Here is a 13,828-nt window from a genome sequence, read left to right as displayed (position 1 = left end):
ACTGAATTTCAACAAACAACTTGCAGACAAAACTCATAAATTTAGTATGATCATTTCAGGAAAACTGATTTACTTTAATTAGTTGTTTAATTTTTTCTGATGGTGCTTAGAAGTTTATAGGAATGTGAACACATATAATTTCTACTCAAAATGGTTCATGTTGAAGAGATGAAGAAAATTATGGCCAGGCGCGGTGGTTCATGCCTGTAATCCCAGAACTTTGGGAGGCCAAGGCGGGTGGCTCATGAGGTCAAGAGATCGAGATCATCCTGGCCAACATGGTGAAACCCCATCTCTACTAAAAATACAAAAATTAGCTGGGTGTGGTGGTGCACCCCTGTAGTCCCAGCTACTCGGGAGGCTGAGGCAGGAGAATCGCTTGACCTGGAAGGTGGAGGCTGCAATGTGCCAAGATGGTGCTCCTGCACTTCAGCCTGACCACAGAGCGAGACTCTGTCTCAAAAAAAAAAAAACCAGAAAGAAAGAAAGAAAGAAAATTACATATATCTCTTCAGATAGAGCTAATTGCAATAAATTTACACTAAAACAATAACTTACCTGAAGTCCCCAGCCATATGGAAGGGGTTTTTCACATTTACAGTGACTTCCTGAAATTGATAACATGGGCTTTCGCATTTTATAATGTCCTAAAGTAAAAAAATAACATCTTACCACGTGATAATAACAAAAAATGAACTTTCTGAATTATAAAATATAATCTTAAAAATCTATAAATCATCCATTTAATATTACACCAACAGTACTTCCCACTATCAAAAGAAATTCCATGGAGAAAAACTTTCTAGGTATTCTATAGTTTCAGAAAGATTATTTTACTGTTTTATTTTATTTTGTTTTTATTATCTAATCTGCTTCCCAGTGACTTAAGACCATATAGGGGCAGATGGGGAAGTAAACAGTTGCATGTCTACCCCAGAACCACCAATGACAGGCTAAGCCCAGCCATATCTCTTAGCCACATGTGACAAAACAATGTCTTGTTTCAGATAATTTGTGTGAAAGGGTTGGGAAAAGTACATGTTCATTATTCAGGAGGAAATAAGATTGCACATAGGAAGTGACAAATGCCCATTTCCTGTTCTGAGCATCATTGTCTCAAAAGGCAGTCTGTCCATATGAGCATCTCAGTGCCCTCCTCAACAACGGGCCATCACTCAACCATCCTACAGTCATTTTCTCTACTTACCACTCTTGCCCTGCACACCTAAAATTCTTTATAATCCATATGGAAATCTGGCAATCTAATGAATTTACTTATTCTGTACCATACATCCATGGTAGAAATTAATATTTAGAAAAGCTAATGGCTACAAAAAGTCAATCATAATAATGTCACAACCATTTTATAAAGATTTAAAAATCTCTCTTCCCCACCCTTTGAACAAGAAATACTTAGAACTCTGTCTGGAACATCGTCACCTCTCAATAAATGCCAGCATTAGCCTTATCTTTATAATAGATTTGATCTACAGGACATACAAGATAAACTGATGAAAGTTCCTGCCAGAGAACAGGAAAGTCCTTTTTTACTGCATAAACTATCAACCCTTAGTCCAGCAAAAACACAGACACAGGCCCAGAACTGCTTTAACTTAAATCACAAGTATCCATGGCACAGGGTTGACTCAAGAAACAGCTTCCTAAAGATAAAATGTATAACAATAACGTGCTTTTGATACTTCATGGTCTGATCAGAGAAGCAAAGATATCGTAGGTAAAATTTACTTACAATGGCTTTAAAATCGAGGACTTTGCCTTTAAGAGCAAAAGTCATTGTAATTCCTCTTACTGCATTCTTGGGTTTTGAAATTAATAGTAGTGAAGCTTCAGCAGGACGAATAAAGCGACTGGTGAATTTCAGAGTGACATTAACTTCATTTCTATTTAGTAAAAGATAAAAGAGAAAACGTTTTAACAAAAAAAAACAACTTACAAGCATTTGTTTAATGTAGACCATGTGTCTAGTGCCTACATCCCCCTGCAAGGTACTCACTTCAGCTGCAGTTCTCAAGAAGCCTACAATCTAGTTATTGTCATCGGTTAAGCTATCTTAATATATTTTGTAAAATCTGAAGTTAACTTTCAAATATATAATCTCTCAAATAAAGGATTTTCTAACAGCAAGCCACAGGAAACCATGTATGAATTGTTTTGAGGGAAATTCATAGGACATTCTGTGCTACTGTTTAGGCAAATACTTTGTCATGTCACTGGTCTCTGGTAACATGTGGAAACGTTAAGAAAGTAAAAATTCAAAAAATGCATAAAATCATTAGTGAAAATAACATTCAAAACTCATAACCAAATAATGGTGGATAATAATAACGTTTAATTAATTACAAAAAGGAATAAGGAAAATATTTTCATCCTCCTTAATCTTCAATTTGGCAGTCTAAGACATAGTATAATGGTGAAGAGGCTATGGATTTGGAGATTCCATTCACCAGTCTGTAGGAAAATGACCGCACCATGGTATCTCAGCAACCTTGCATGAGTCAACATAGGCCACACATGCACTGTAAAAATGCAGCTGACAAAAGTCTTGGCAGAAACCCCATGATCCTCCTGCAATATAAGAGCATGGAGGCTCACGAATTGCTGCTCTAGGAACATTTCTCACTTGCCTCCCTAATCTCCCCTGAGAGACTGTCACCAGACAGTTTATCATTGCTTCCTGGATTGTGATGAGGTATGAGGCTTGCTTCCTTACTCCTTTTAGGATAGAGTTACAGGCCATGAAGCTTAATGACAACACGAATTCAGCTCCTCAGCAAGAGGGTGTCTTACCATCCATGAGGCAGTGATCTGACCCCTTTTATTTTGATATTGCCCTGTACAAGGGACATGTGAATCTGGTACCTTTGATTACTCATGCTTTCACTGTTTAAATAAGTTATACACTCAGTTAAACAATGGACTATCTATTTTGTTACTGGATCAATCTTTCAATCTTGCCTTGCCTTGATACAACTGTAGGTGATAAAACTTGGGGAAATTTTATCTTTGCTTTTCCTCTGGTTTTTAGCATGGTTACCATTATACATCCCATAACAGTTATTCTTTTGTACCAACTACTACCTATTGTCTTCGCTTAGAATACACATATTTAAGAATGGAGATGGGAATAGATTCCCTTGGTGTCAAACCTTGACCTAATTGCGCCAGAACTTTTGTGCAGTTGCTGTTGAATGGGTGAAACTAGGAAGAAACGAGGAGTGAGATGAATGAGGGGTTTTCAAAAGCAATAGAAATGTTCTCAAAATAGTTTTGTAGGAAAAATTACAGCTCACATCTTGCAGGAGTGGGGGTGATTTTAATTTAGATATGTGTCCTCAACAATTTCAATTGTATGCAAAAGGACTCTTATGAAAACTCATGGGCACGAATTTAACTGAGAACAAAGAACATTTGACCTTGAGGTCTTTTTCCATGTATATAGGCTCAAATTATTTATTAATATAACAGTGAGTGATTTAGAGTATTTCCAGTTATTCTAAAGTACATCACTGTATAAGATCATTTATCCATTAATTCATTCATGCAATTGATATTTTTAGATAATTTATAATGTTCCAGGCACTCTTTTAGGTTTCTGAGATACAGTAATTAGAAAAAAAACACCACTATTCCTGCTCTCCTGGATAGTACAAACGGTAGGACATGGCCAATATTCTACCATCACAAAATAAATGTGAAAATTACAAATTATATATGTGCTGTGAGAGCATATAAATGGGGAGTGTGACATAGTCTGAAAGGTCAGAAAAAGTGATATATTAGGTGGAATGTGAAGGATCAGAATGAGTTAACTAGATTGAACAGGGGATGAAAGAAGGCATCCAAGGCCTCTGGTATGGGGAATTAAAATGTGTTTGAATAACTAATCAAAGGCCAGTAATGCTAAATCTTAGCAAGCAATAGGGGTAATGATGCAAAATATAGCCAAGAGCAAGCTGCGAAATCATAGTGACTGTCACAAAAGTGAAAGTGTACTTTGGACCATGTTAAGCATATTCAATCTATATCCAAATGTTGATGGGAAGCTGCTGAAATATTTTAAGAACCTTTTTAAATTTCTGTTAAAGGTTTAAATTTCTGTTAAAAATTAGCTGTCATTCTAATATAGAGGATAGATTTCAGACAAGATTTTTAGAAGTCTATTGTGGCAGTCTAGTATAAAGATGATGTTACATTAAATCAGGGTGGAATAGGTGAAGAAGGGAAAAAGGAACAAGGTTTATGACACAATTGGTAAAATCGATAGGCTCTGGTAATGGATTGGATCTCCATGGAAGCTGATGAAAAGAGAAGCATTCAAGAATGACCATCATCTAAAGAACATGCATTTAATGAAGGATTTTATGAACCTATACTTAAGTCTTATGGAATACATTTCAAAATAGAGTATCCTTTTTATGAGATAAACAGCTGGTTCCATTAACAGGCTTCTCTTAAGTATAGGTAACTATTTTTTAAATTTTGTAGTTACATTGAAGCATGTAAATGACCAGCATTCTTTTCTGAATTTGTTAGAAACTTCAGAAACAAATGTGTAGTCTACTTCAAGTAAGTTCCCAAAGTCTCCAGGCATTTCTATCATAACTATAGGTTTCATTTTAATTATTTTACCTTTTATTTTCTTTTTGCTCCAATTGCCTTTCCCTGATTTTTTTTTAAAAAAACCTCCTTGACATTACATATACATTGTAAGCTACTTCAATTTAGCCTTTGGAATAGATGGAGAATAAATACACAACACATCAATGTCAGTGCACATATGGCTCAATGAAAATAATGAGAAAAAAAAGAATGGTTTGCTAAATTTATACTTTCACTTTTATGACAGTCACTCTATGGTTATAGCTAAATTTAGTCATAAAGTTAGATGCAGAAGTAAATATGTTTGTTTATATGCTGGTGTAGCTGTTTAACATTTTCTATATAAATGATATGTCTGAGAATTTAAATCCATAGCTGGCAGAAAGAGACATTATTAACTGTGATCTAGACAGTATCTAACAAAGAATGTGGCACACATAAATATATAATTATATAATGTCTTATAATCATAAAATTACTTTTTTGTTTAGGAAAACAAAATGTTTTCTGAGTCATATTTGTAAAACCAAATCCTATGAAATTATTTAGCCTAGCTAAAGAGAGCCACCTAAAATAACAGCTACCTAAAATAATTTTATTTCAAGCCTACAAAATAAAATGCATTTAGATAAGTGAGTAGTTGTTTTTTATATGTATTCAGAATTAAGCATTACTTCTTCTGGGAACCCTTCCTTGGTTTCCTCAAGAGTAGGCAGGCGCTTCTTTTTCAGTTTTCATCTAGCTCTATACACACACAATAAATAAAATAATTATTGATTTATATCTTCATTATGTATTTGCTTGCCTGGCATTGTGATAGATTGTAAGCATTTTCTTTTTTTTTTTTTTTTTTTTTTTTTCTTTTATTATTATTATTATTATCATTATTATACTTTAGGTTTTATGGTACATGTGCGCAATGTGCAGGTAAGTTACATATGTATACATGTGCCATGCTGGTGCGCTGCACCCACCAACTTGTCATCTAGCATTAGGTATATCTCCCAATGCTATCCCTCCCCCCTCCCCCCACCCCACAACAGTCCCCGAAGTGTGATGTTCCCCTTCCTGTGTCCATGTGTTCTCATTGTTCAATTCCCACCTATGAGTGAGAATATGCGGTGTTTGGTTTTTTGTTCTTGCGATAGTTTACTGAGAATGATGATTTCCAGTTTCATCCATGTCCCTACAAAGGACGTGAACTCATCATTTTTTATGGCTGCATAGTATTCCATGGTGTATATGTGCCACATTTTCTTAATCCAGTCTATCATTGTTGGACATTTGGGTTGGTTCCAAGTCTTTGCTATTGAGAATAATGCCGCAATAAACATACGTGTGCATGTGTCTTTATAGCAGCATGATTTATAGTCCTTTGGGTATATACCCAGTAATGGGATGGCTGGGTCGAATGGAATTTCTAGTTCTAGATCCCTGAGGAATCGCCACACTGACTTCCACAAGGGTTGAACTAGTTTACAGTCCCACCAACAGTGTAAAAGTGTTCCTATTTCTCCACATCCTCTCCAGCACCTGTTGTTTCCTGACTTTTTAATGATTTTCAAGTAGTGTTGACATATTTTAATTTGTGAGTCACCAGTACTCCAAATTGAGGCGGTCATCCTTATTAATTGCTTCCTATAAGTTCCATTATGGTACGAGGTATTTTGCCTACATAATCATATTTATTACTGACAGCACTGTGGGTAAATAGCCTTATCCACATTTTTCTTTTTTTTTTTTTTTTTTTTTTTTTTTTTTTTTTTGATTTCAAATCAAGAACTTTATTTCTAAAAAAGTTGGAACGAGTTTAGAGCTAACGCTTCCAGTGCTATCTGGAGGAGATTTAAAATCTGACTTCCTTGAAAACTTCAAAATCAGTTGTGTCTGAGAAAAACAAATTAGTAAATTCTATAGAACACATGCTATAAAAACAATTACTAAAATTTTCTAAGCTGATTATTTCAGGCTAATTTCTCTTCTAAAAATTAGTATATCCTAGGGAGCCTACTTTCTAAATTAATGTGAACAAATGCTTAGAAAACACTTTTATACTTGATAACACAGTTTGGAAAAAAAGAATATGAGAATTTTTCAAATAAGGAAACTGAGGCTGGATCATAGAGCCTTTACATGTCAAGACTGAAACATAACATTTAATTGTTAAATTATATGAGAGGAGTTCTAAACCACAATGGCATCTGAAACCCAGATTCATCATTTCTTTTCCTGAGAAAAATCTCATGAAAATTATAATAAAGAGATTTTCAAAACATAGCTGGTTAGAGGAAACCATAACCACATAAAGGGCAAGATGGGGTTCAGACAACCCTACTCCCTTCAATGCCATTATAAAATGTCAGACAATTGGGCATAAAAGCAGAATGGGTTTTCACCCTAATGTGAAGCCTACCAATTGACATACCTGTGCACATACAGTATAGAAATTTACTTTTCTATTGCCATGTTATTACATATGAATGAATAACAATATGTCAGGAGGCATTTGAGCGAATCTTTTAACAGGGAACACTAAGATCAAGGTAAATAAAGCAACTTTAGAGAAAATTCAAGGATAGATGAGAACATAAAAGTCAGAGACAATTATGAAGATACGGTACCTCAATTTAAGAACAGGATGTCATGAGATAGAAATAGTCAGAGAACAAGTGCTCTTAGCAATTTATATATATAAAAATTCATATACATTTGAACCAGAACTCAGACCCTTGCCAGACACTGAATCTGTAAGCACCTGGATCCCTTGGACTTCCCAGACTCTAGAACTGTGAGAAATAAATTTCTGTTGTCTGTAAGCTACCTATTTTATGGTTTATTGTTACAGCAGCCTGAATGGACTAAGATGGCAAATTAGTATTGAGAAGTGGATGGGGGTGCTGCTGTAACAAATACCTAAAATGTCAAAGTGGCTTTGGAACTGGGTAATAGGTAGGGGCTGGAAGAATTATGAGGTGCATGCTAAAAAAAAAAAAAAAAAACCCAAGATTACTATATAAAGGCCATAAAGGTTGATTACGGTGCAGGCTCAAAATAATACAGCTGTAGAGAAAGCTTGAACATTCTTAGAAATTACCTAAAAGGGTGATTCTGGTAAAGGCTCAAAAGAATAAAGCTGTAGAGAAAGCTTGAACATTCTTAGAAATTACCTAAAAGGGTGATTCTGGTAAAGGCTCAAAAGAATAAAGCTGTAGAGAAAGCTTGAACATTCTTAGAAATTACCTAAAAGGGTGATTCTGGTGAAGGCTCAAAAGAATAAAGCTGTAGAGAAAGCTTGAACATTCTTAGAAATTACCTAAAAGGGTGATTCTGGTGAAGGCTCAAAAGAATAAAGCTGTAGAGAAAGCTTGAACATTCTTAGAAATTACCTAAAAGTTCGTGAAAAGAATCCTGGTAGAAGTATGGACAGTAAAGGCCATCCTGATGAGGTCTCAGACAGAAATGAGGAGCAAGTTATTAGACAACAGAGGAAGAATATCCGTGTTAAAAAGTGACAAAGAACTTGGCTAAATGGTGTTTGTGTCCTGGTGTTTCCTGGAAGTTAGAACTTGTGAGTGATTAAATAGAATGTCTGACTAAAGACTTTTCCAAGAAAGTGTTAAAGGTGTGGATTGGCTTCTATTGAATGCTTATAGTAAAATGGAAGAAGAAAGAAATGATTTAAAAACAGAATTTTTAACCAAAAGGGAAGCAGAACTTAAAAGTTTGGAAAATTCTTAGCTTATCCATATTGAAAAGAATGAGAGAACAAACATGTTTAGGGGAGAACAAGGGTGTGGGCAAGGAACTGTTTGATAAGGAGATTAATATGGATCAGGAATCTCCATGAAAACCAGATGATATTCATTAAAACAATGGAGAATTACCCCAAAACATTTCAGAGATCATCCGTGCTGCCTCTCCCATCACAGGCCCAGAATACCAGGGCCTGAGAGACAGAATAATTTTAAGGAGAAGGGAGTATGAACAGCTGTGGGACCCTGGTGTTTGCTGCCCACCAATGCCTCAAGGCTCTACTGTCCACATTCCAGTATCATGCTCCTTGGCTGCCCCAGGTACTGCTTCAGCAGACCCAGGTGTGGCTTGGAATGTGGTAGCTGCCCCTCTGATGGGCACAGGCAATAAATTTGGGAGGCATCCATGTAGTACCATTTCCACTGGTGCAGAAAGCACAGAAAGTGCATGCCTTCACCTATATTTCAAAGGGTACCCTGGAGAGTCTTGGGGTTCAGTTAGAGAATTGCCATAGGGAAGGGCCACTGCAGAGTTCCCACAAAGGCAATGCCCAGTAGAGCTTTGGAGGCAGGCCTCCCTGAAGACCTCACACCAGTAGAGACATTGGAGCAAGATTCCAGCTCAGGGTAACCACAACCACAAGACCCAGGCATAGAATGACCACAGCGGTGAGGCTACTGCAGAGAACTGACATGTTCCCAGACACAGAGCTGTGGCAGGCACTGGGCTGCCTCAAAGCCATTGGGGGCAGGACCACCAGTGGTCCTGGAGAACAGAGTTTCAAGTCAAAGAAGATTATTCTGGTGCCTAAAGATTTAATGTTATTTGTCCTGTTTAGTTTTGGACACACTTAGGACCTGTTATCACTTTCTTCTTTCCTATTACCCCCATTTGGAATAGGGTAGAAGTGTCTACCCTATGCCTGTTCCATCATTGTATTTTGGAAGCATATAAGTTATTTGATTTCACAGAATCACAGCTGGAAAGTAATTTGCCTCAGGAAGAATCGTAACTTGAATCTCACCCATATCAGACTTATATTTTTATTTATTTTTCTAGGCAAACCCTAAATACAAGACTTATATGATAGGTAAGAATTAAGACTTCAGACTTTTGAGTTGATGTTGAAGTGAGCTAAGATTCTGGGGGGCTATTGGGATGGAATGAATATATTCTTCAGGCAAGAAGACATAAATTCTGGGGCTACAGGGTAGAAAGCTAAGGTCTAAATGTTTGTGTCCCCCCCTACCAAGTTCACATGTTTAAACCTAATTACAAGAGGAGTGACATCATCAGAACAGCAGAGTAGGAGATACTAATCTTCATTCTCTCCACATAAAAACAATAATTAAACAGCTATCTATGAAAAAAATGACTTAGAGAGGGCTCAAGGTTCCAATTAAGACCCTGAAGTAACACAATGGAGCAATAACCTGACGAAAACCACACAGAAAGATCATTAGAGAGACAGGCATACTTGAGCTGTCTAGAGGTGGCTAGGAACAAGGAAGGGCAGGGCTTATCATTATCAGCCACACAGTGGGTGCTACTTAGGTTCCCAGTAAACTGCTCTACAGAGTACACCAGCAGCTTTCGCTTCTGTCATAACCAATAGCCATTCCTGTTGTGAATCCCTTGGAAAGGGAAATGCTGCTGGGTCCTGCACCTCATCAAGGAAGGAGCTACTGTTGGGTCAGGTGGTGGAGAAAATGAGGAGATACTAATCAAAGGGTACGAACGTGAAGATATAACTTCAATAAGTTCTGGATACCTAGTTTACATCAAAGTGACTATAATGTCATTTACACTTGACATTTGTAAAGAAAGTATATTTTAAGTATTCTCATAAGACACATACAAAAGGCAACCTTTTGAGGTGATGAATATGTCAATACCTTGATTGCTGTAATCATTTCACAATGTATATATGTATACCAAAATATCATACTCTATACCTTGAATATATATAATTTTTATTTACCAATTTACCTCAATAAAGCTAAAAAAAAAAAAAGAGAAGAAAACCTAATCACCATTGTGATGGTATTAGGAGTTGGGGACTTTGGGGAGTGATTAGATCATGAGAGCAGAGCTCTCAATAATAGGATTTTTACACTTAGAAAAGAAGCCCCACAGAGCTGCCTTGATCCTACCACCATGTGAAGACACAGAAAGAAAGTACCATCTATGAACTAGAAAGCAAGCCTTCACAAGACACTAAATCAATCTGTAGGTGCTTTGATCTTGAGCTTCTCAGCCTCCAGAACTGTGAAAAATACATTTCTGTTGCTTGTAAGCTGCCTAGTTTTTGGTATTTTGTTATAGCAGCCCAAACAGACTAAGACACAATTATATCATGGATCTTCAGGATTGCTTAGAAATAGTCAAAATAACATTATATTGAATGCAAAGGGCTTTGTTGAATGTGACACAGACACACACACAGACACACACACAGACAGACACACACACACATACACATGCACAAGATATGTGCAAGTGTCAGTTTAATAAAAGTGCCAGTTCTGAATTTGTATTGACTGGTCTTGAATCTCTACTTCGGCATTTAATAGCAGGGAACATTGGGTAATTTAATGTCTCTGTGTCCAATATCTTCTTCTGTAATATGAGGACACTAATAGGGTATTAGGAAGATTAGATATGAAGTGCATACTATATAGACATTGACATATGAAACAAAGTTAATATGATATAGATATTTTTATATAGCAAATGTTTAATAAATATTATGTTAATATTTACATATAATGCCTGTATTATGTAAATACATAAGTATGCATATGTTATAATAAACCTATGTGTGCCTATGAAAAGACTGGAAAGAAACGAACTAACAAACTGTGTTTGATGTAATTCTAGGTGATTTTTGTTATCCTGTTTATTTTTCTATAACTCAAATTTTCTACCGTACACATTTATAATAAAAATAACAAATATGAACTTTCTTAACAGGAAAAGTAACCTGAAACTAAATTATCAGAGGTTTATTGTGGCTATTAGGAAGAATTTCCACATAGTGAAAGCTTTGAAATACTGGAATAGGCTATCAGGTTTATGAGTGGAAAAAATGCAGGAGAAACTTCATCCTTTTCACTTGTATCACCCTATTGGAAGAGTGGAGTATAGATCTCAAGTTTTAAAATCTTTGACAACAAAATAAATGGTTATGTGACAATGTCCAAATGAACTTGTGTTATTATAGTTATGTTTTTTAATAGACATATTAGAAATTTAACTATTTTATTATGGTCTTGGAAAATGGGTAGGTTCTTTTTATTACACAAGGAATTTTATTCTAATATTTTATTTATAATAAAGAAGCAGGCAAGTATAGATTCTTTCCTCAGGTTTAGTTTAGGTAGAATTAAGATCTTTTACATGCCCCTTCAGCATGGAGTAATAACTGAAGAAAGCTAACATAGGCTAATGACACGAAACAAGGGCACTGTTGAAAATGGGTTACAGGATATTTTAAGTACAATTTAAAATGTCCCTTCCTTATTATTTCTGTGTTTGATACACTAGTACAGAAATAAAGACTACAGCTTGAAAAGTTACTCAATTTAATGTATAGTTAAAATCCAAAGAGATAATCAAGCAAAGTAACTTTAGTAGTTATCTATCATATTTCATTGGAGAAAAATAATTGAATGCAAAGGCAATGGCTAAAATTCAAGACTAGTTAAAGTTCACTAGTAGTTATCAAATTTGTCAACTGCTATGGTACTGACACAGCTGTTCTCATATCATCTTTGTATTATTTAATAAACAAGAGTATTTATGTCATTAGCATGTGTTGGCGTATCCAACATGATTTGTTGATCTGGGAAGACTCACATTATGCTCAGATTTAATTTCTCAAAACTATTCTCTGGAGGTTTCAATTATACTTTATTTTTGTGAGTGGGATAGTAGTAGAAACATTAAATAAGTATGAGAACAAAATTAGATAAAATGACACATATAACATTATCACAATTTGGGAGTATATTTACATGTATATATATCATCTATCCGTCTATCCATCATTTACACACACATACACAATGACTATGAGGGCACAGAGAAAAATGGCAACATTGGGACTTCTTTGAGGTAGGATTATGAACCTTTTATTTTCCAGTTCCTCATACTTTCATAGTCTCTAAATTTCCTATAATGAGTACATGCTGCCTTTAAAATTAGCAAAAACTATATATAAAATATATATAGGCTGGGCACAGTGGCTTACACCTGTAATCCCAGCACTTTGGGAGGCTGAGGTGAGTGAATCACCTGAGGTCAGGAGTTCAAGACCAGCCTGGCCAACGTGGTGAAACCCCGCCTCTACTAAAAATACAAAAATTAGCCAGGCGTGGTGGCAGGTGCCCGTAATCCCAGCTACTCGGGAGGCTGAGGCAGGAGAATTGCTTGAACCCAGGAGGCAGAGGTTGCAGTTAGCCAAGATCGTGCCACTGCACTCCAGCCTGGGTGACAGAGGGAAACTCAGTCTCAAAAAATAAATAAATTAATTAATTAAAATAAATATATATTTTTAAATTATATACATACATACTTTTAGAATGCACTGGTTTCATTTTCCTGCAGGAAACAGAATGGCAGTACACAACAAACCAACTTATAGTCTTGTTTCTATGACCCGTATGCATAAAAAACAAATTAAAATTAAATGCATACATAAAACAACTGTTTTATGTTGTTAGAACTGTTTCAAAAACTTTGGTGAGGAATTGCAGAAACATACTAATATTTGCCTGACTGTGAGTGACAATCGTTTCATTAAATATCTATCAATAGTAAAATCAAAGTCACATTTTATAATTATAACACATTAAATCTTTGGGGTTGATATGTCTGATAATGTAAAATTAAAAAAAAAAATACCTTGGAGAAATTGTCACAACATTCCCTTTTTGGGAAAGGGAGAAGTCAGCAGCATCTCTTCCAACAATTCTAGCATTATACACTAAGTTTCGCGAGCTGGAATTTTTCAGTAGAATCTATGCAGAAGTAGAAGAGGATGTAAGTAAGATTATACAATTAAGAACTATGCAACTATATCATTTCTTATTTTTATCAAAGATAACAATAGGTTTTAGTCATAAATATACTTATTCATAATGTACACCAACTGGAGAAAGCCAGAATTTGTATTTTAAAATAACACCAGCATGGCACATGTATACATATGTAACTTACCTGCACATTGCGCACATGTACCATAAAACCTAAAGTATAATAATAATAATAATAATAAAGAAAAAATAAATAAATAAAAAACAACAACAACAACAAAAAATTTAAAAAAATAAAATAAAATAAAATAAAATAAAATAACAACTACATGCACACATACACACACACACACACACACACACACACACATACATACAGTTTAGCTGAAGTGGGCAAAGAGAAGGAACTTTGAACAAAG

At 35.4% G+C, this 13,828-nt stretch overlaps 1 protein-coding gene across 1 annotated transcript in view; it reads right to left on the bottom strand.

The window, feature by feature from the left end:
- Positions 1-13,828, bottom strand: part of CFAP47 (cilia and flagella associated protein 47) — a 458,984-nt gene that overhangs the window by 211,664 nt on the left and 233,492 nt on the right. The window contains exons 37-39 of the mRNA XM_054473062.2: positions 13,279-13,394; positions 1,751-1,901; positions 559-647 (exon numbers count right to left, since the gene is read on the bottom strand). Of these exons, the coding sequence (XP_054329037.1) occupies positions 559-647; positions 1,751-1,901; positions 13,279-13,394 (356 nt within the window). The remainder of the gene's footprint in view (positions 1-558; positions 648-1,750; positions 1,902-13,278; positions 13,395-13,828) is intronic.

Source organism: Pongo pygmaeus, chromosome X (assembly GCF_028885625.2).
Source record: "Pongo pygmaeus isolate AG05252 chromosome X, NHGRI_mPonPyg2-v2.0_pri, whole genome shotgun sequence".
NCBI lineage: Eukaryota > Metazoa > Chordata > Mammalia > Primates > Hominidae > Pongo > Pongo pygmaeus.
Note: the sequence above shows the minus strand (reverse complement) of the source record. Positions and strands in the feature narration are given on the sequence as shown.